The 23,417-nt window shown below is 41.5% G+C and overlaps 1 protein-coding gene across 1 annotated transcript; it reads left to right on the top strand.

Annotated features, from left to right (window-relative positions):
- The first annotated feature begins 1,113 nt into the window (after window positions 1–1,113).
- sdcbp2 (syndecan binding protein (syntenin) 2) lies at window positions 1,114–22,823 on the top strand. Its single transcript, XM_075476218.1, has 9 exons — window positions 1,114–1,258; window positions 7,304–7,355; window positions 7,968–8,064; window positions 11,577–11,677; window positions 12,776–12,940; window positions 14,720–14,895; window positions 18,226–18,397; window positions 19,584–19,675; window positions 21,243–22,823. The coding sequence occupies exons 2-9, from the start codon at window positions 7,305–7,307 to the stop codon at window positions 21,295–21,297; spliced, it is 909 nt and encodes a 302-aa protein (XP_075332333.1). The 5' UTR covers window positions 1,114–1,258; window position 7,304; the 3' UTR covers window positions 21,298–22,823.
- Window positions 22,824–23,417: the final 594 nt, after the last annotated feature.

The following is a 23,417-nucleotide window of genomic DNA, read 5'->3' as shown; positions in this document are numbered from 1 at the left end:
TGATGAAGGTAGTCCGGCTAGTTGGCTGGGGACACAAAAATAAAGCGTTTTGCTTCTCAAGCAGTCCCCTGCTTCCGAGCGGCACGCAGTGATACGAAGGGAGAGAAAATAGCGCCAAGCGATTGTGAGGTCTGACTTTTTTCCTGGAGAACGATTTTGTGATGCAAATGTATTACTCTTTTGAATGCATATTGTTCACCACCTAAAGTCTCCCTTAAAAAGAGACAAAAGCGGAAATTCAATTCAAATTCAAATTCAAATCAGTTGTTACATAACAGTAGCAGGAAGTAGATATTTGTCAACACATTATTCATATAACAATCACTTGCTATGATGTGGACCCATGTCTGAAAGGGATAGTTGGCCTCTTTTGACATGAAAAATTGTTCTCCAGGAAAAAGTCAGACCTCACAATCGCTTGGCGCTATTTTCGCTCCCTTCTTATCACTGCGTGCTGCCCACAGCCGACAGCCGCGCCTGGAACTCACAAGATGCTGCAGGGGGTAATACCCCCTGCAGCATCCTGTGAACATTGACTTACCCCCGGGGTAAGTCAATGTTCATGCACGATATTGCTACTGTGGGATGTCATACAGCTTTATGTCAAAAGAGGAAAACATATCCCTTTAACATCCCTGAACAGATCATTTTGAGGTTCTTTAGACCCAACATTCATGTTACTAGCAGATATTGTTTGCAAGTGACTGTTTGCCTCGGGACCTACAGCAGAAACTAACCAGTAACCTGGTAAATTAAAAAAAAAAAAGATTGATCAGAACACATCTGTGCTCATATTGCACTTTATATTTAAAGTCACAAAAAGAAATACACAGCTCAATTTTACTACTGGCCCAGTTTCCCAGTGGGAATAATATTTTAAAATATTTCAAACACGTGTTTTCTAAGGAAGCATGTTATGGAACTGAGACATGTGATGTGTACTTACAGACCTGCTGATTCACAAGCCTCATCTGAGCATTAAATAAGTCCAAATGGTGACCACAGTCACGAGTCTGCCACAAATAAAGAGCGTAACCGCGAGCAAGGTTCATGTGACCGACACGGGGGGCGTGTCTTAGGGCGCCAACACTGATTGACGTGGTCAGTACGAGCAGGAAACCAGCAGTGACATCACTTTCCAGAAGTCCCCCTCAGGTTTCAGCGACGGAGAACCGTAGCCACGAACAAACAGAGAAATAAAGGAATACGTTGCTCTCCGAGAAGTTTTTGAGCCGACATCACCGCCTCAATTTTACAGGTGAGTCTGCTTTGACCCAATTATGGTGGCGAATGTTTACTGGCGATAACTCTTATATGGGGGGTTTCGTTTACCCAAAAAGCTAACGTCGTTACGGCTAGCTCTCCGCCTTCCTGCTGTTTATGTCGGAACAAAGACGGTCTGCTCCGGAACTCGGCTCGTTTTGTCCTCATTTACAGACCTTAAACCGCTCTCTTTTTTTCAGTAACTTGCTAGCTGGCACATCACTGTACACTATTAGTGCGTCTTGCTATGCTACCTGGAAGCCCGTTAATTTTTAATGACTGCAGTAACGTTAGCTAACGGTGATTTGCAACATTTTTGGGGTCTTAACTCCAGTCTCAAATAGCTGAGAGGCAACAGTAGTTTTGTATTAGACTGTACGCAGATGTTCGCCCTAATAAAATGATTATAAGAGTGTTAAAGATGTGAGTTTGTTCTGTTGTATTCTGTTGTAATCAAGCTAACGCCCTTCGTATTATCTCTGAGCCGGGTTGTCATAGCAATAACTCCGCAGCTTAGGTTGCCTTTTCATATAAAGGATGTTATGTATGTTATGAACTTCATATGATCTAACGTGGTAGGTTATATTTAACAGGTACAGTAGGGAAGGTGTGGGTCAGTTTTCCTCCCTTCTTCTTTCCTTTACCCTCTCTTTCCCAGCCGTGTCATTAGGCTGGAAAAAGCTGCCAAAAGGACCACATTCTTGGATGAAACCAATTCGCTCAAGCTTACTGAATTTAGTTTTCCACTTTGCACACAGCTTCTGGATTGGTTTGCCACTTTCTAGGCTAAGTAGCAGCAGTGGAAAAAAACTGAATTGATCCTCGGAGGCACTTTGTCAGAGTATTTCTACTACTATATTTCACTGCATTTAAGTGGCAGCTGTTTCCGGTTCACAGTCATACTTGGATGAAGTTCTTTGTTTTTCTTGTGTTGAGCGCAACAATTTTCAACAAGGAATGACACCGTTTCCCCTGATTTCACCCTTACATTTAAAGTAATATTAGCATCCACTGTGTTTCGTCCACTGCAGCTGCAGAAAAAAAGACTCCAGGATAAGGGTATGTCAGACTTATTCATGTCCAGCCTGCAGGTCTGTACGAGAGAGGAATACAAAGCAAGCAAACACATCGCTGCAAAGTAAACAGAAGGACGTATTAAAATGCTCCTTCTGTGTCCACTAACACAATGATGCACTTGTCTGTGAGGACTGAGAAGAATAGAATGGAGTAGTGGCTGAAGTAGCTGGAAGAGTGAGGTGGCACAGGGATGAGATTGTGGGCAAGTGGTTTGCTTATTTTAGGAACTCGACGCATTTTTTTTATCCAGTGGTGTGAAAATGAATCTCCCACCACGCATGACGCCGTTGTGTACACACTGGACACATACGTGGACTCGTATTTTTTTGAAACACTTTGTTTGGTTTAGTCAATATGGAGGACAGCAAGTCTTTAATTTTCTAACTTGACACATTCGGTCTGTTTTTTTATGTTACGCCGCCCCCCTCCGTTGCTTTCTTTTCCTCTTTCTTACTGAGGAAGAGATCTTCCCACACGTTTTGTGATCCTTGCACACGGTCGTCGAAGTGTGGGCAAGTTTTACCTCTGTTTTTAGAAACCCTGATCTTATCGGTTTGGTGTCTTTCACAGTGCTGACTTGACCGACTATTCAGTAATCCACAGAAATCTTAATTTGCCTGGCATTGCTGGTATTGTTTTCCTCTTGTAGCACAACTTCAGTGGCAGTGTTTTATTAGCATAGAGAGAAGGCGAAAAACTAATATTTACATAGAAGTATTTCCGTATGTGTTGTGTCGTCATAGTGTGGCGACTTTAGTTGGTATCCACGTTTTTTTGTCTTTTAAAAGGTGATAATTAAGTTCTCCACCCTATTGTAAGGCTGTAGATAACAAAGTGATAAGAGTATGCTTTTGTGACCAGAAAATAAACATATTTTATATCAGAACTAAGCTGAGGATGCTGTTCTTCAATGTTCTTCAAAGTAATCAGGTAGGATTAGACCTGCAGACGTTCCAGCAGCCTTTTACTTTAGCTACAAACTTACATTTTATTTTTGCCGCACTAGCTTTTTTTCCTGCTTCAGCCACCAGAGTTGGCCAAGTTGAGTTCCTCTGTGGTTTGGTCAGCTTTTACACTGTACAAACAACTTACAGGAACCACTTTTCTAACTTCCATGGAGCTCACAGTCTTTAAAGTAGTGAGCATTGCGCAGCTCGCAACATAATAATTGTTTGTTGCTGGAAGTCAGTGAGGCGTAGTGTGGGGAAAAATAATTACACGGCTAATGCTTTGGCCGTGTGAACATGTGTTCACATCTGAGGTCGTGTTTTCATGTCTTCACAGGGGCCACACGAGCCATTTTGATTTAATTAGAAAAATAAGAATTATATTTTAGTTACATTAATGAGTCAAGAAAGAGAAGAATTAGGTAAGCTTGTGCATTCTGTGTGTTATAGGTATGAGTTTAATTTGTTTATGAAAATGACAAAACAAGGAAGTTGATGCAAAACTGTGTTAAAAGAAGAACACGAACAGCTTTTAAACTTATTTCATCTGAACATGTCTCGGGAGGTTTAAACTGATTCAGAGACACGCGTTATTCATGCTCTGGACAGTTTTTACTCCTCTGTCATCCCATCAATCTTACATATAACACACATATATTGACCCAGCTTTAACTAGAAGAGAGGAAGAAGTTTATGTTTCTAAAGCAGAGGTATGTTGAAAAGAAGTGGAGAAAGGGGACAAAGTAGAGCTGGGAATATTTGCCCGAACCCGACGGGACCCGACGGGACCCGCGGGTTCGGGGCCCTACTTTTATTATTTTAATCGGGCCGGGCTAAAAACCGTTATTTGCGCGGTAAATAAACAATTGTGTGATAACGTTCTTGTGGAGGGGGCGTGGTGCATCAGCTGCAGGAGAGAGGTGTGGAGAGAGCTCAGGGGAGCGGCACCAGGTGAGTGATTAGTACACCAGCATCCACTTGTCTAATCACTCTCCTTTATAAAACACAGTAGCGTGCTGGAACCAGACAGGGAAGAGAAGGAGAACAAACTGGCTCAAAGCGCAGGAAGGAGGCCGCGCTGAAAGAGCCGATCGCCGAGCAAAAAGAAAAGAATAAAAGCATGACACTGCCACAAGGTCTCAGTCATCCATAGTCTAACAGCTGAAAGAACCCGCAGTGGCTGTGAGAACGCCACAGTTCTATTTATACGCATAGATGCAAAATGGATGTCGCAGAAGTGAAACGGCGATTAGCTAGTGGTGATTTCGTGTTGGTTGAGCAAGCAAATGCAAGGTCGGAGGTGTGGAAAAGTTTTGACCATATTGACGATGAGAATAACTAATACAATGATTCATTATTGACTGATAAGATATTCGCACATTTGAAAAATGTCGGGCTAAAAATGGGTCAGGGCTCTACAAAGCTGTCAATCAAAACGGGCCGGGCACGGGTCGAGTTCTTTCGGGCACAGGCCGGTTCGGGTCTGACTTTTAAGGCCTGTTTCATGCTCCAGGACAAAGGTCACTAAACAAGCAGGATGCTGCCTCTAGTGCTTCTTATGCTTTGGACCTATGATTTATTTATTTATTTAATGCTAACCCTGTGTTTTCTGGAAGCTGTCGCTGCCTTCATTTTAAATCCAGGGCGAAACGTGAGCCTCAGTGTTAGAGAACATCAAAGCGAATGAGCTGACTCCATTAACAGACGTCAGACATGCTTGTTTTTGTCACCTGTGATCATCCTGCTGGGTGTCACACCCCGTTCTGCTGCGCTGTTTCATAACCTCGATCAGTTGGCTGCTTGCTTTCATTTCCTCATTCCTCTCCTGGCTGCCGTCTGCGTTCATGACTTCTGGGTTTAATTTGTCTTGGATGCATTATCATCTTGGTTAATAGCATCACAGAACCCCGAGCCATCACCCGCTGCTAATGCGTTTGTTCTTCCCTCCACCCCTGTTTGCTTATGGATTATGTTTTGAGGCAGCCTGTGCTTTGTGTAAGCTGCCTATATTACCAAGCCTGTCTCCTCATGAAGAAGAATGTCCCCTCCTTCTTGTCCTACTTCTGCGGAGCGTTTGTCCTTTGTCCTACATGTTCCTACCACCTGATTTAAAGCACTTCAGGTCCAGTCAACACACAAGTTCACCTTTTTTTTATTTATTATTTTGCACAACAGCAGGAAGAAATAAGACATGGGCTGTGTTCAAAACCGCATACTACATACTTCCATTCTGCATACTTATCGATCAGACAGTATGCAGAGCGTTACCCACAATGCATTTCGCTCCTGCCCGAGCCGAGATCAGCCGGCCTGAAGCTGATTTCTCTTAAGCTCTAAACTCTGTAAACTTTTGCAACATTTGAAACAGTTTCAGGCGAGAAAGTAGTCGTTTAGATCCCCAACGTGTTGAAAATCTGACTAAATACCGGCTATTTACTATTTTGTTCCCACGAATCCGGCGCTACTAAAGCTAGCCGCAGTGAGCAACGCGCTTCCGGTTATTTTCACAAAATAAAATACCTGTTGCCTTTTCTCGTAGGCAAAGCCATTAAGATACAATCGGTGCTTTTGTTTTGAAAACAGGAAGTGAACCTACCCTTGGGTAGTTTGAGTATGAGTAGTAACCTCATGATGCATACCCAACATTTCGGCGAATCTAGTATGCATCCGGGAACTTCTTACTAAAACTTGCATAATAACTCAAAAAGTTACTAGGAGTAGTAGGAGAAGTATGTGGTTACGAACACAGCCATGGTGACGTCAGGATGAAGTTGTAGACTTTGACGTGCACCTGACTTTGTGCCACTCCTCTCCTCTTTGCAGTTAACTCTACTTTGATAATGTGGGCTTTGGGTTGTCTTATCTTGGATGCATTTGCCAGGTACACAGATTCTATTTATAGATCTGTGTTAATGTACAAAGGCTAAACCAGTATTATGATATGAAGTGTGAGATGTTTGGTCCTGTGTAGCACTAATTCTGACTGGTTTAAAATAATTTATTTGATCTTTAAAGATCCCTAAAATAGATTTAATCAGTAATTCTCACTTCTAGTTGTAGCGCATTAAACATTTTTAAAGTAAATTCAGCTCAAATTTAAGCTTGTTAATGACTGATCTGCAGATCATTTTGCATTATTGATTATTTTGTCTTAATATGTCATAAATTTAGAAACCGACGAGAAAAATGAAGAGGTAATCGTACCTGATTTACTGTCGTATACGATAAAGGCGAGCAGTAATTCCTCACAGAAGGAGCCGCAGTCAGAGAGTGTTTAAGGTCAGAGATAATTGAAAAGATTAATCATTTATCGGATATTTCTGCAACGTGGCCTGATTTATTTTAAAGTTTAACTCGATTGAAATTACTTCATGCCGAATGCATGTCAAACATTCTTTAAGTACATTAGGGCTGAGCAATTTTATCGATACTGAGATATATATTGATATTATTATTATAAAATTATTTTAAAAAAATCAGCCGCAAGTATCGATTTTTAATTATTTTTTTTAAAAAGCAAACTTTATTGAAAAGTCAGACGTTACAATTAGTGAAAACACAGAACATTAAGGTAATACAATACAATGGCAGGGGGTCACATTATACAAAACAGTGATAAATTATTTCATAAAAATGTTACAAAGTGCACAGCTCTCACGTTTGTGACGTGCGTTTGTTTCTGTTTGACTGGCGGTGTTTTCCTTCCAGTTCAAAGGACGGACCACCGGTCCAATCAGGGACGATTCATGTCAAATCACACTGTCCCCTTTTTTTCCCCCAGAAAATGATCTAAGTGTATCGTGAGATTAGTGTATCGCTACAGCCCTAAAGTACATGCCTGATTTCATGCTCTCGCAGAGTAATTTGATCTAAAGCTGTCACAAAATATAGCTTAAGTTTAGAGGTAATGCGAGGAGTTGCTTGTTGGGAGTCTGGTGTGGCTCATCTGGCGGGGTTGCTATCTCTTGCAGATATGCTCTCCACTCACAGCTGTTTGTTTGTGTTTTTCTCCTCAGCATGTCCCTGTATCCATCCCTCGAGGACCTTAAGGTCGACAAGGTCATCAAGGTAAGACGAGTCTGTTGATGTGAATCTATTTGAACCTTTTACGGGGAGATAATTAGCCTGGCTGCTGACTATCTCACTGCCTTCGGGCGTGATTATAAGAAGAAATGGATGCTTCTTTAACACGTGGCAAAAGGAAGCAGCTGTATCTTTGAAACTGAGAAATGTTCCAAATATATGGGTAAATATTTGGCCCATTCAGAATGCACAGATTATCCCTAAAATAACCCTTTTTTCTTCAAATTTTTGCTCTGTCAACACATCACAGCCTCTAAAAGCAGTTGATTTCAGAGGCTGTGGCCTTTATACAAGTTTAGAAAATGTCTCAGATTATATCTCAGATTTCACATCCACTTATTCTAAAGTGAATATGCTGTGTATGAAAGCGTGTAGCCTTGAGCACCACAATAGATCTTAACTCTTGACTTATAGAAAAGACGGTTTTCCATTTATTTTCAGGCTGTAAGAAACAAAAAAGATTCATTCACAGAGTTGAATTATTTGTTTATCTTCTCATTTGTATTTGTGTTAAAGAGAATTTGATTTAATTCAGTATTCAGAAAACCATCATTCCAGAGTGCTTCCAGTTGACTGGTGCTTCTGATTATTTTCTAGGCTCAGGCCCAGTTTGCCCAGACTACCACCCCCATGCCAGCCATCACTGAGGGAACCTACCAACCTCAGCTTGCCGCTGCAGGGATGCCAGGATCCGGTGAGTCTCACGTATACTGTGTGCATAAAGTATTTTCTGGTTGATACTGTTGACATTTTGCTACAGAACCACCTTTCCTGTTATCTTTTTGTTTAAACTGATATCATGTTTCTTGCTGAGAGTGTCTGTGATTCTGATTCTGTGCTGTTTGTCTTAAAATTTTGCCGTAAAAGGAGGGGGAGGCAGTGGATAAGAAGCTTGTTGAGTGTGATAACTGATCTGGGAGATGAGAGAAAGAAATGGACGCCCTTCACCTAATATGATTTCCCTGTTTCCCTTTTTTATGGCTTTTCTTTTCTTTATCTTATTGTAATTTTTCCCCATATAATTCTTGTGTGAAAGTAGACTTGCAGTAAGCCACATAAGAACCTCCATAAAAGAACAAAAATAGGCAAAAGACGTGCAACGGTGCTACAGACTGCAGGATTTCTGCCTGTCTTCATTCACTTCTCCCCCGTCTCCCGTTCTCCCACTCATTCAGTTTAGCTTCTCCCCATTTGGATGCAAAGTCCTGTGAGCTTTTATTCTTTTGTTTTTATCTCGGCAGAGCTCGCTTTGAGTCACCATGACAACTGGCTCTGGCAGTTGAGCCGGGACAGGGTGAGAGGGGGCGGAGGCGAGACCCTGGGGTGTTTGAGTGAGCTGGAGAGGCAAAAAGAGGATAGTAACGGAGAGGGAGGTGAAATGGGGGGGTTCAGATTGACATCAGAGCTTCAGAGAGCAGATTTCTAAAACATCTTAGTTTTGAATTTGGGGGCTTTGTAGGAGCACAAGTTGAACAACACTCTGCATTTTTCAGTGATTGTGTAGTTGGACGTTTTTCCTTGCTCATCATTTTCCGTACCGTCGCCAGAACTATGTGTAAATGTTTGGGGGCAGATTTTAGGCAGCTGTGGTGGAGTGAATCTGTGGTTCAAGTGAGTAGTAATTCAAATCTATTCGACTTAAAGGGATAGTTCACCTCTTTTGACATGAAGCTGTATGACATTCCATACGAGCAATATCATTTATGAACATTTTCTAACCCCCTGCTGCGTCCTGTGAGCCGAGTTCCAGCCTTGTTTTGGCGTTGACGAAAGTAGTCCGGCTAGTTGGCTGGGCTCACAAAAATAAAGTGTTTTGCTTCTCAAAACAATATGCGTTCAAAAGAGTAATACATTTGCATCACAAAATCGTTCATCCAGGAAAAAGTCAGACCTCACAATCGCTTGGCGCTATTTTCTCTCCCTTCATATCACTGCCTGCTGCCGCCTGCCGACAGCCACACCTGTTACGGTGTTTGCTGCTCGGTCTGCACTTCTGTCTGCACGGTCTAAACAGCAGGCAGTGATACGAAGGGAGAGAAAATAGCACCAAGCGATTGTGAGGTCTGACTTTTTCCTGGAGAACGATTTTTCATGTCAAAAGAGGAAAACTATACCTTTAAGACATGGGTCTACATCATAGCAAGTGATTGTTACATTAATAATGTGTTGACAAAGATCTACTTCCTGTTACTGTTATGTAACTGCTGATTTATATCATTTCTGCTTTTGTCTCTTTTTAAGGGAGACTTCAGGTGGTGAACAACCGGCTAACTGTTGATATAAAGTGTTTGCCGTCTCCATTCTGAATAATATGCTGAGTTGACTTGTTAAGTGCACTAGTTTGCAGGATTTTCCCCCCTTTAATGATGGGGGCTATCATCACTGGTCACAGACCACCAATGTAAACAATAATTCGACTGTTTTTCTGCACGGTGTTGTTTCTAATGCAACTCGCTTCCCATCTGTGAAGTCCTCTCCTGTCTACAGTTGCTCTGGGTAGTTCAAACAGTCAAATTGGAATATATCGAGTAGTTAGAACACAATTCACATGAATGAGAAATGCATGTGGACACGTCCATGTTGGGCCGATGATCTTTATATATTTCCCTTAAAAGCTGATCTTTGAAGCAGTGTTGTCTCTGAGCTGATTCTCTACAGTAAAATGTCTTTACAACAATAACTTACAGTCATCATGTCAGCGGTTCCACCATTACTTCATAATAATTCTAATTATCATGATTTGAACTGAAGCTAAAGCCCCCTTCGTCTGTTAGGAAATAAGAGGAAGGCTTTGTGTGTGTGTGTTGCAATCTGAGCTTTAGTGTTGTGTGTTTTGGTAGCTGTGTGCATGTTGGTGTATGTGAGTCCCTGCTCTGCAGCCTGAAATGTTGGATTCTACAAATAAAATATGTTCTCTGGTTAAAAAGCCTTCAGCAAAAAGAGAGAAGAGACCAGAGCTGGTGTTGCTTTTGATTTCCCAAAACGGAGCCCTTTGAAATGACCGAAGGTCTTGGTCTGAGTTTTGGAACCAGCTTGAGATTTTGTTTCTCTAACACAGCACCCAGTTGTTATTTTAAGGTTATAAATGCACATTTAAAAAAAAAAAAAACCTTGTCCTGTCCAGCATTATGGCAGCAGAATTGTAATCTGAATACAGTTTATGCCAAACACATTTGCCATGCCAAGGGAAGCTTTATGAATGTAAAGCTCCCCCTTGATGCCCATCAACTCCTTATTTATTTATTTATTTATTTATTTTTGTTACAATACTTAACAAATGATAGTGCCGAACCGGACCGGGGGACAGAGAAAGAGGGAGAGCAAAGAAGGGGGAAAAAAGGAACAGAAATATGAAGAGACAAACATAGAAAACAATGAAAAATCAGACAACCAGCTGCTACACCTGTAAAAACAAAATTGAAGACAAGACACCTACTCCGATAATGGTGCTGGATTAAAAACGTAGAGCTCCAGTTGTTTGTTTAAACTAATCAGATGATTATTTGTGTCATTAACTCATTGATTTAATCTGTGTGGCATCAAGAAACTGGTGATAAATTTTATGTTTTTTTTTTTAAAGTTTTTACCTGGACTGATGGGTTGAATATCAGCTTTCAGTGACTCTCCAGTAAATTCTAAATAGCTGAATTATATAGATCTGATATCCTACCTTATATGTGCTTTCTTTGACTTTTGCCAGGATAAAATAATAAAGACAGCCATGACGAGCAGCACAAATCTCTGTCTCATATTTTAAATGGATAAACAGGAAGGCAGAAGGAGTGGACTCGCACATAAACACAACAAAGCAAACATTTAATAGATGTATTAGATTCTAATGGCTTGCCTTCATGCTGATGCCAGGATACTTGCTCATTGACCAGTCCTCCAGCAGAGAGCTTAATGCTCTAAAGCATGCTGATGGAGGGAGGGAATGAAATATAAAGTGGTTGGTAAAGTAGATCATCTAAAAATGCTACAGATGTGTGGCTAATGCATCAGTGTTTGTGATTCTGTGAATTAAGGGTGGAGGCTAGATGTGTTTTTGAATAAGAGCTCACAGAAACCATTTGAGTCGGTGGCAGATTAGCTTGTGGTTTAGAAAGACTTCTATGTATCCCCACTCCTCTATGTTCTTTCTCCTTTTCACCACCTGTCTGCCCCCATCTCCTTCCTTTTTTTTCACCCGTCTCCTCATTCCTACAGGTTTGTATCCTAACTTGGAGGAGCTCGGGGATTACATGGGGCTGGCCCTCAACAGCGATGAAGTCCAGAGGAACCTCGCCCTCGTGCCCGTGGCCGATAACGTAAGCATTTGTTCGTGTCTTTGAAGTATCATTAAAGGGATAGTTCGCCTCTTTTGACATGAAGCTGTATTGCATCCCATACTAGCAAAATCATTTATTAAATTCGACTTACCCCCTGCTGCGTCCTGTGAGCCGAGTTCCAGCCTCGTTTTGGCGTTGACAAAGTAGTCCGGCTAGTTGGCTGGGGTTTAAAAAATAAAGCGTTTCGCTTCTCAAAACAATATGCGTTCAAAAGAGTTCACAAGCGATTGTGAGGTCTGACTTTTTCCTGGAGAACGATTTTGTGATGCAAATGTATTACTCTTTTGAACGCATATTGTTTTGAGAAGCAAAACGCTTTATTTTTTAAACCCCAGCCAACTAGCCGGACTACCTTCGTCAACACCAAAACGAGGCTGGAACTCGGCTCACAGGACGCAGCAGGGGGTAAGAAAATGTTCATAAATGATATTACTCATATGGGATGTCATACAGCTTCATGTCAAAAGAGGCGAACTATCCCTTTAACATCCTTATCTTTTGTGTAGATTTGATTTTTGGTTTTAAACAAACGAAAAAGGAAAAAAAAGTGAGAAGACTAGTAGCCCCAAATCAGCCCATGTTTGATGAGAAATGCATTTTTTAGCTATTCCTCTCAGTTGGTCGTTGGAGCAGAACAACAGTGTGTTCCCGCTGAATGACTCACTGCAGGCCTGGAGCAGTGTGTGGGAGAGTGTGGGCTCTTCACTCCCCTCCAGCAGCCCGTGTGTGCGTGTGCAGCCTTCATCACTCAAGCTTGTCGGCCTGCATTTCATCATCTTTTCCTCAGCTATTTGTTCACACCATCGCAGTTATTTTTCTGATATTTTCATTTGTTTCATCCTAAATTGCAAAGCACATTCATGTCGAAGTTTTTCAAAAGAGGTGCCTGAAGCACCCGTGATCACATTGACTGGTGGAGGAGGAGATGACATTGAATCCTCCCACACGCGTAGCTCTTTTTCATGCAACATTCCTTTTTATCTCGAGCCAAATTTTAATGCAACCTTTAATTTTTAAACCTCCCTTTCTCTCCGCCACCCTCACTTGTTCTTTCTGCCCCCTCTTCCACCACCTCAGCAAGTGGCGGTGCCCTCCAGCTCGGGCGTCGGGGGGATGGTGCGGCCTGTGACCGGGGCAGACATTGGCATCAGGAGGGCAGAGATCCGTCCGGGGCTTCGAGAGATCATTCTCTGTAAGGACCAGGACAAGAAGGTTGGACTCCGGCTCAGGGCCATCGATAACGTGAGTCGGCGCTCGTTCACATGCACTCGTGTTCGTTATAATTTTCAGCGCAGGCGGGTTTTTTTTCTTTGTCTTTTGACACCACGCCAAAGACTGAAGAAATCCACCCCCTCATCTTCCACTCTGACCCAGATCTCAGTAATCTTGTGCATTAAAGTCCGCCCGGTGCATTTTGTCAACTACAATGTTGATCAATAGCATTTTAGTCTCTTTACCCTCTGAAATACATGTTGGCTTTTGTTTCTTAGTTAAAACTCAATTAAGTTTTTTGAAAAGTTTCTAAACTCAGTCTTCTCGATAATAAAAGTGTTAATTTACTGGCTTCAATACACCAGATTATTTTCTGATAGCATGATGTAACTGGTGTTGATCATCTTTCCTTTATAATGTGTATCACACAGTGGGGTCACATGGCACTGAAAGGATCGGATAATTGGCTAAATTACAATAAGAATGAGTTATTAAGTGCATGTAGACACCTTAATCTGACAAGAAATTGGATCGGATCGGATTAAGACCCTGAGATAACTCGGTTGAAAGCACGTGGTGAATTAGACTTTGCGTTCTGCGCATGCTCGAGATTTTTTCCCGGGGTCGGGAACCGGAAATCGGAAGAGATGATATTCCTGTTGTTGTCGCCGTCAGAAAGAAACAAACAAGGCGATGGAGAATGCTCCGTTGTGCAACGCGTTTGTGCAACAAGCAGCTCATCACAGACCAAATGTAGAGGGACGTAGCATCATCTTGCTCTGCGTTCGCCATTTTCTCAAATGCCGAGTTTGATTCGATTCATTCACCACCATATATCCAAGGATAATTACCCTCGCTCAACTCCTTCTTATTGTAATTTAGCCAATTATCCAATCCTTTCAGTGCCATGTAACCCCACTGATTGTGTCCCGATCCAATCTCAAGTATGTGATCAGGGTTTTTTGATTGATCGGTATCGGGTAACTGAGTACAACTCAGCCTCTGATCTGTTTTACATCAGCCGAGCGTTATTAGCATATCAATACGACGCATTACCAAAGCCATTTAACAGCATCTCATTGATAACATACAGCATATACACATGCGTTCCTTGCATGAATTAAACAACACACAGCAGCATGTTCCAGAGAGGCGTGTAACGGTAGCGCTGCATTCAGGCCTCAATCTGAACAGTTAATGTTTGGTATTAATTGCTTATTTCAAGATTTTTCCTTTTTTAAATGATCCAGTTTTACTTCTGCAATGTTACTTTAAGTGTAATAATGATAATCTGGATGAGAAGCCCAAAACATCCTGTGTTTCATTTACAGTGTAGGTCTGTTTGAAAATGATTGAACTCGTGCAGAAACTTTACTGAACGTTTCAACAACAATCAGGATTTTTTTTTTTTGGATTTGTTCATGTGACTCAGTATAAAATCCTGTTGGCAACAGGACAGTATTTACCTTGACTCTGAAAATGCTTGTAATAAGCATGAGGCACAAAGCAAACATGCGTTTTTTTACTGTACTGCGGTACAGTCAGAGGACAGAGTCCAGATAATTGAATCATTTCAGTAAGATCGTTTGTTACAATGCACGGACAGCAGATTAAACACTGTAGAAACTTGATTTAAACTTTAACCTTGAATCAGGGATTCACCATCTTTTCTTCTTTCATACGAACCTCTTATCTCCTTCCCTCTCTGCGTCCTTGCCTCCCTCCTCTGGAATACCTTTCGTTTTGCCTTCATTACTCACTTTCCTCCCCGGACTGGCTTTGATGTTTTATTGGCTTCCTCTCTCTCAGGGAGTGTTTGTCCAGCTGGTGCAGGCTAACTCCCCCGCTGCCCTAGCCGGGCTGCGCTTCGGGGACCAGGTCCTTCAGATCAACGGGCAGAACTGTGCCGGATGGAGTGTGGATAAGGCCCACAAGGCTCTGAAGGCCGCGGCCGAGACCCGCATTGAGATGGTGGTCAGGGACAGGTGAGCGTTTAATACACCGAGGCAGAAAAATTAGAACAGCCTTAAGAAAAGCACCCACTTCCTCCACTGTGGCCTATCACAGGTATCATTGTCCTGCTGTTAGATTAACATGCAGTAAAATGAAGGCAGTATTCAATTCAATTTATTTATATAGCGCCAAATACAACAAATGTCATCTCAAGGCACTTAAATAATAAAGTCCAATTCAAGCCAAATGGAATTCAATTCATTGTAATCATGATTAATTTCAAAATAATCCAATTCATTCATATAGAGCCAATTCAAAAACAATTTCCTAGCTAAGGAAACCAACAGATTGCACAGAAACTTGTCTTCAGTCCAATCTCCCGTCCTGAGCGTGCCTGAGGTGACTGTGGAGAGGAACGACTCTCTTTGAACAGGAAGAAACCTCTGGCAGAACCAGAACCAGGAAGGGTGGCCATCCGCCTCCACCAGCTGGGGTTTGAGAAGACAGAAAAGAGGGAAAAACCCACTGTAACACCATTCAAAGGATACCTGTTGGAACAGGGAAACACGAGTTAATGACAGCAATAATGTCACATGTACATAATATCATTTGAGAAATTAAACGGGGGAAAAAGAGAGTAAAGTGAGGAAAGGTGTGACAGATGAGCTCCCCCAGCAGGCTGGGCCTATAGCAGCTTAACTATGGGATGTTTCAGGATCACCTGAGCCATCCCTAACTATAAGCTTTATCAGAAAGGAAAGTTTTAAGCCTGGTCTTAAAAGTGGAAAGGGTGTCTGCTTCCCGGACATTTACTGGCAGCTTATTCCACAAGAGAGGGGCCTGATAACTGAAGGCTCTGCCTCCCATTCTGCTTTTAGGGGCCTGATAACTGAAGGCTCTGCCTCCCATTCTGCTTTTAGGGGCCTGATAACTGAAGGCTCTGCCTCCCATTCTGCTTTTAGGGGCCTGATAACTGAAGGCTCTGCCTCCCATTCTGCTTTTAGGGGCCTGATAACTGAAGGCTCTGCCTCCCATTCTACTTTTAGGGGCCTGATAACTGAAGGCTCTGCCTCCCATTCTGCTTTTAGGGGCCTGATAACTGAAGGCTCTGCCTCCCAATCTACTTTTAGGGGCCTGATAACTGAAGGCTCTGCCTCCCATTCTTCTTTTAGGGGCCTGATAACTGAAGGCTCTGCCTCCCATTCTGCTTTTAGGGGCCTGATAACTGAAGGCTCTGCCTCCCATTCTACTTTTAGGGGCCTGATAACTGAAGGCTCTGCCTCCCATTCTGCGTTTAGAAACTCTGGGAACCTCAAGTTTGGGAGCGAAGTGCTCTGTTAGGAAAATTTCTAACGATGAGATCTTTAAGATGTGATGGAGCTCGGTCATTAAGAGCTTTATATGTGAGGAGAAGAATCTTAAATTCTACCCTGAATGTTGACATGAACAGTCTCTGCAGGTGAAGCTCGCTGACAGCCTACTTTTAGAATCTAGTTGTAAACGAGTTCAAAGTAATAATGTTTAAATGCTCATAAGTGTTGATTGAAAGAAAAGAGGTCATGAGCTAACGACTCATCTTGCAAGCAGATGTCTGTAGTCATGTGACTGTCAGCTACCGTCACTCATTGGCAGCAGAACAGTTTGTCTCCCTCTGCTGATGTTTGATGCAGCTCAGCTCCCTTTATTCTTTTGTTTTCTGAACTTGTGTTTTCCCTTTAGTCTTGCCATTATTTTTTTTCCTGATCATGATTCTACAAATAATGGAAATGTGTTTGGGATAGTTTCCCACTCGATAACTTATTAATTCTCTTAACTGCCTTTTATTTAAGATAAATAGAGGAACATAGAGTATGGAAGAGGTGAGGCTAGTGAAGGATGGTGGTGTTAGCATCATGCTGTGGGGATGTTCTCCATCCACAGGGGCTGGGAAACTGGTCAGAGTTCCCGGGATGAGTAATGGTGCTGAATACAGGGAACTTCCTGAGGAAAACCTGGAAAAACTGGGATGGATGTTCACATTCCAGCAGGACAATGACCCTCAGCACACTGCTAAAAGCAACACTCGAGTGCTTTAAGGGGAGACGTCAAAGCTCAGACCTCAATCCAGCTGAGAATCTGTGGCAGGACTTAAAGATCCCTGTTCACCAGCAGCTGGTGCAGAATGAACAAAAGGGACAGTTCTTTTTCTAGTTTTGGGTTGTGTGGTACCTTACCTGCGGCTGTCGGAGCCGCTCTCTGTTCGGAGAAGCTGGGAGGAATTCTTATGGGGGAGGCAAGCTAACAGCTACTGAGAGCAGAGATGGAAGAAGATGGCAATATTCGCCATCTAAACCAACCCAAACCCTCACATTTCAATAGCAGTTGAGCACATTGTAGAGTTTTTAAATTTTTTTTTTTTTTTACGTTTGTCACTATTTTCTCGACCGAATGTCGGCCATGTTGCTCCATGTGGCTGCCTGGTGTAGCCTGCTGCTGATCGGTTTTTATCAGACTTGTTGAATGTCTTCCTCCGGGGCATTCCTTACTTCCTGGTGGAACAGTGGGTCGCAGCTGACTCCAGGATCTAAGGCAGAGATACTCACTATTTTTTTCACAAGAGCCACATTGGCAGAGCAAAATCAAGGGAAGAGCCACTTTTACCACAACATACTAAGTCCCCCTTTTGCAAATATGAATTTCTACATATAAAACATCCCACAAAAAAGAAACAACAGCCAATACATTTTCAATTAAGACCACATTTACCTTAATACTGGGATGAGCGGAAGCTGGCATGCATGTCCTTGACTTTCTTCATGTTGTATTTGTAGTTTGTTGTTGTAATCATAGTGAGACATTTAAGATGAGCATGGTTTTTGTTCTGGTTTTTGCCCTTTTTGAATTAAAAACCAATCCATGGTGCCTGCATCTCTCGCTGGCTAAAGGAGCTAGCGTGCTCTGCGGTCAAGTGTGAGGTGGTTTAAGCGGGCTGTGTTGCCAGGTTTAACAGAGCCCCCTTTAGGAAACACCATTAAGCCTTAATTAATACTTAATAAAAATACTTAATACTACAAAAACACAAACTTAATAAAAATACTTAATACTGTGCAGCATTCGCTGTATGTTATTTGAAAAAAATGTATTGTTATTGTTACCACATTGTTATAAGCTACTGTGCGAGCTGCCAATTTAAGCAATGAGTATCTCTGGACTAAGGCAACAAAAAAGAGAAAAATGTCAAGGGGGGGTGAATACTTTTGTTAGCCTCTGTAGGGTTGAAAGTATCACAATTTATTTATTTATTTTTTTTGGCCATTTTCTGTAAATTTACAGGAAACATTTCAAAGCAAAGCTTCACTCTGCATGTGTGTGTGTTTCTCCAGACCATTTCAGCGCACAATCACCATGCACAAAGACAGCTCTGGACACGTGGGCTTTATCTACAAGTCCGGTAGAATCACCTCGCTGGTCAAAGACGGCTCCGCTGCCCGTAACGGCATGCTGACTGAACATTACATCTGTGAAATCAACGGACAGAACGTGATCGGACTCAAGGTGAGACACTTGTTCTTGGGCAGATTGTTCATCATTTCTGTATTCTGTCATGTTTTAAAACATGAAGAGAAAAACCCAAAACAACAAAATAAAACGGAAACGTGTCCAGAATATTTGCACTTCTCATGTTCGGCGGATGACTTTGTTCTTTTAAAAGCTTGCATTAGGAGGATTCCTCCTAAAATAGCAGAAATGACTAAAACCTGCAGCAGTTTTCAGTAAGTTCAGCTCTCATCACACCCGAGTCTGTGAAGCTTCTGTGTATCAGTAAAGGTGTTTGAGTAGCTTCAAAGTGAGCTGCAGTTTGCGGGTTAGTGTTATTAGTTCTTAGACTTTTTCTTAGATCGCATCTATGCTTCCTCTTGTGCAAAACGACCACTTTCACCAAAGCTTATATCAGTTTGAATGTTTTGCAGTGAGATGTAGACGGATGTAAAGGCGAGGCATCTTTATTTATATAGCGCATTTCATACCACAGGAAAATCAATGCGCTTAACATAAAGACAAGGCATATAAAAGAACAGCTTAAAGCAGCATAAAAACAAGCAATTTAAAGATAATAAAAAAATAGAATAAAAATTAAAACACACAGTTAAAAGCAAGTAAATAAGAAAATTGGTTAAAAAACACCAAGCAGACAAAAGCTTCGTATTGTCCACATTCAAGCTCCAAAAGACTATTTAAGCTTTTTTTAATGTTTTTTTTAAGCATTAACACTGATAATAAGCAAACATCAGTGAGCAGGAAAATTAAAACTAGCTGCTAGTTTTGGTTAATTGAAGCACTTTTTTTTAGTTCAGCTCAAAGCTCGTTATTACAACTAATGAGTAACACAGAGTTTATGAGACTTCAGATTAAAATCAAATTGGGTTCCTCAAGTTATATCTGTTACAAGTTTGGGGGCGAGCTGTTTTTGTCAGCTTTCTTTGTTTGTGTAGTTTCTGAGTTCGGCCATTAGAGGGCGGTGTTTAGCTCCACGTTGGGAGAGGTGATGAAGTTGGTTTGAATTACATCAAATTAAAATAGATATAAAAACACTTGGGGAATAAACATCTTCAGCTGTGTTTTAAAACTGTAGAGCGGGTACATTTGATTGACAGCTCGTGAGCTGCTACTGCAACATGAGTGGAGAAAAAAAATGAATGTGTTTCTAATGGTACAACCTGTCTCTGTCCAACTCTTCCAGGATTCTCAGATCAAAGACATTCTGAACACATCTTCAGCCACCATGACCATCACCATCATGCCCAAGTTCGTCTATGAGCACATGATTAAGAGGTAAGACTTTAGCCGAGTCCTTAAAGGGACAGTTCGCCTCTTTTGACATGAAGCTGTATGACATCCAGTATTAGTAATATCATTTATGAACATTTTCTTACCCCCTGCTGCGTCCTGTGAGCCGAGTTCCAGCCTCGTTTTGGCGTTGACGAAGGTAGTCCGGCTAGTTGGCTGGGGCCACAAAAATAAAGCGTTTTGCTTCTCAAAACAATATGCGTTCAAAAGAGTAATACATTTGCATCACAAAATCGTTCTCCAGGGAAAAGTGAGACCTCACAATCACTTGCCCTATTTTCTCTCCCTTCGTATCACTGCGTGCTGCCGCCTGCCGACAGCTGCTCCTGTTACGGTGTTTGCTGCTCGGTCTGCACAGCAGGCAGTGATACGAAGGGAGAGAAAATAGCGCCAAGTGATTGTGAGGTCTGACTTTTTTCTGCACAATGATTTTGTGATGCAAATGTATTATTTTAGAGATTTAGCATTTAGAGAAGCTAAACGCTTTATTTTTGTGGCCCCAGCCAACTAGCCGGACTACCTTCATTAACGCCAAAACAAGGCTGGAACTCGGCTCACAGGACGCAGCAGGGAGTAAGAAAATGTTCATAAATAATATTGCTCATATGGGATGTCATACAAGCTTCATGTCAAAAGAGGCAAACTATCCCTTTAACCATTTACTGCCAATGCTTTGTCACGAACGCTCTGCCTCACCGATCAGAACATTTAACGAACGTTTAAATCTGTTGTAGTTTAATCATCAAGCAAAGTAGCGCTGATATATAAACTGAAAAAAAAAGCACAATTAAGAGCAGAGAGGCGTTAGAGAGTTTATACGTTTCTCACAGAGGACGACATCGCTGGGTTTGTCCTCTTTTACTTTAGATTTGTGAATATATCTGAGGTCAGATTCGATTCGGATGATGCTGCTGAGGAGGCAGAATAACCACGTTGAACTTTCTTTTTTTGATCACCAGCGCAGGAGGTTTTACTTGATAAATATCTGTAACCTGATGTGTTTTTGATTTTATTAACAAATAAAAGACCCTCAGAGAAAACTAACTGAATAACTCAGTGTTACAGCAGGCATGAAGTATTTCAGTGTTTGAAAGAGGAGGTTGAGCTGTTAGTCAGCCACTAATGATTAATCTGATCATTGTCTCATTTGATTTATTGATTTCTTCAAAGTTCAGCGCCCACCACCATATTTAATCAATCTGTATCGAAGCCTTGCACCAAATGTAATAAACCGAAGCTAAAAGAAGACCTACATATTTTCCTTATAAAGATCACAAGCTTGGATGACTTAAATGAAGCAGACACACCTCAGTGTTGCTCGTTACAGAAGCACCAGAAGACAGTTGTTGTTTTTTTTTTAAAAGGACCCACCGTAAGTCCCCAGAATCTAACAGACAGAACACCAAGGAGCAGGTCACCTGTCGGTTCAGCTCAACGTTTCTTCAGTACTTACAAGCTGAACTGAGCTACATGCGTGAAATGGCCCTTTAAAGATGGACTGTGCGGGCGGTCGTTCCCTTGAAAGCTGACGGGTGTGGTGTTATTTTTGCAGGATGTCCACCGGTCTGCTGCGGTCAGCCATGGATCACTCTGTCCCAGAGGTGTGAGGACCAGCAGGAAGGCTGAAAACTGTCAGGATGTCTACGAAAACATAATTCTGTCATATTTTCTCTGTCCCTCTGTTCTTACACATAAACCTCTCCTGTATCACAATCATCCTCTGCATCCTGCCTCATCTTTAACATATTTTTGAGATGCCTTTTTTCTACAATATTTTCTTGACCTTTCTTTTTTTTAATTGTTGTTCCTCCTCTCTTTTGACGTTATTACTGCCTATAGGTTACCCTGTCGTCTGATATGTAGTCTGTGTGTTTTATTTTCTTTTAAATTCAGTATCGAGGACAGTACAAAGTTTTCTTTTAAAAAAAGAACATGCACACACTATCGCGAGTCCAGAGCTTCCTCCTCAGTGAGGGGATGAGTCAGTGACGGTTCATCCTTTTCAGAATGCTGTAAAAAAAAGAAAAAAAAAAAAAGCTGACCGGCAGCCATCAGAGCCCCCAAACAAGCAGATTTACAGCGTTGCTCTCAGCCCCTGCACACGGCCTCTGTAAATAATCTGAGCTGAATTAACACCCGGGGCCTCGTATGAAAAAGTCTGTCTTAGATTCCAGTGTACAGCCATTTTTACCGTGTCAGTAGGATTGATTTAACTTTTATTTTTATACCATGTACTGGTAAAAAGATAGTGTTTATTTTGGCATTGTGACTATTAGCATCCCCCCCCTCCCTGACAGTTATACTCCCTAGATTCTAATATTCAGAATAGTCACATGTTAGCAGTTTTCCACCTTCTCCACCAGATGGCGACATATTGCAACACATTTCCAGCCTCTGGTGGGTTGAGTTTGCGGGTAGAAGCAGCGCTGTGTGCACATTCCTGGGGAACAGCAGCCCTACAAAAACAGAGCAGCCAGAAAGTGAAAGTTTCCAGATCGGGAGGTCGTGAAGCATTTCATGGTCTCGTGTTTCAGATAATGGAGGGAATTGGTTTGGAGGGGTCTGATCCGGGGCGGACCCACTAAGTGCACTTTCCATGAACCTTATGAGAGGTTGTCTTTTCTGTAAACATTTCAGCAATTGAGTTTGTTTGTTTTTTTGTTTTTTTTTAAATAATTGTGTTTGTGGTGCCTCCTGTTAAAGAGGGAACTCATGGAAACAAACTTGTATGTTTAACAGAAAATAAAAAAGCTTAAAGTTGATGCTGAAAAGCAGCTGCTCAGATTATGGCATGTCAGTTCCACATCATGGGTCTAAACGATGAACCTGTTGTCCTCTGCTACGTGTTGTTAGAGGCCTTCCCTCGGTAATATTCCTTCCTTGACCGGTGAGCGCAGTCGAACCGAGCGGCGCTCACCGTTGTGAATTTCTTCTCAATATAAAAGAAAAATCCTCCTTTTAATGCTGTTCATGTTCGGATGCATGTACTCTTTTAACTTTCTTGGTATGCAATCTGATAAAACATCGCTGTCATTCTGTAAAAAAAAAAAAAAATGCTAGAAAAATCTAAGTTTATATAAGAATGTAACCAAGATAATATTGTAAAACAAATAAAGTCTTTCTGTTCACAGAAGTTGTGTGGTAGTCATTGTTTGATTTTTACTAGGGCTGGGCAATTAAATCGTTATTATGGAAGCCCGTTTCCGCCACTTAATAAAAATAAATTTTGAAATACTATCTCGAAATTATGAGATATTATCATAATTATAAAATACTGAGTCATAATTATGAGATATTATCTTATGAGATATTTCTAAATTTATTTTTATTAAGTGGCGGAAATGGGCTTCCATACCTTATCGCGTTAACTTGTTATTTATTTAACGCCGATAAATATTTTATCGCGCATTAACGCGGGTTTTATGATTGTAAAAGTCTGTTGAATGCATCACATTCACACAGTTACAGCAAACACCACGAAGCATGGAGTAATAAAATAAAAAATAAACTAGCAGGTAACATCATCGTTAGGTGCTCCTCGGTCTCTGTGTGAAGCTCACGAGCTAATCGGCGCTACTTCCTGTTTTACTTGTTTCAACATAAAAGCACGTATTTCAAAATAAATTTAAAAAAAAAAACTCCTGCATTTACAGCCAAGTTGAATTGTCTTCTCAGCGTAGTAGTTCCAGTCTAAAATATCACTTAAAGGCAAAACACACAACTGATA

Source organism: Odontesthes bonariensis, chromosome 10 (assembly GCF_027942865.1).
Source record: "Odontesthes bonariensis isolate fOdoBon6 chromosome 10, fOdoBon6.hap1, whole genome shotgun sequence".
NCBI lineage: Eukaryota > Metazoa > Chordata > Actinopteri > Atheriniformes > Atherinopsidae > Odontesthes > Odontesthes bonariensis.
The sequence above is the reverse complement of the archived record's forward strand: the minus strand, read 5'-3'. Positions and strand labels throughout refer to the sequence as shown.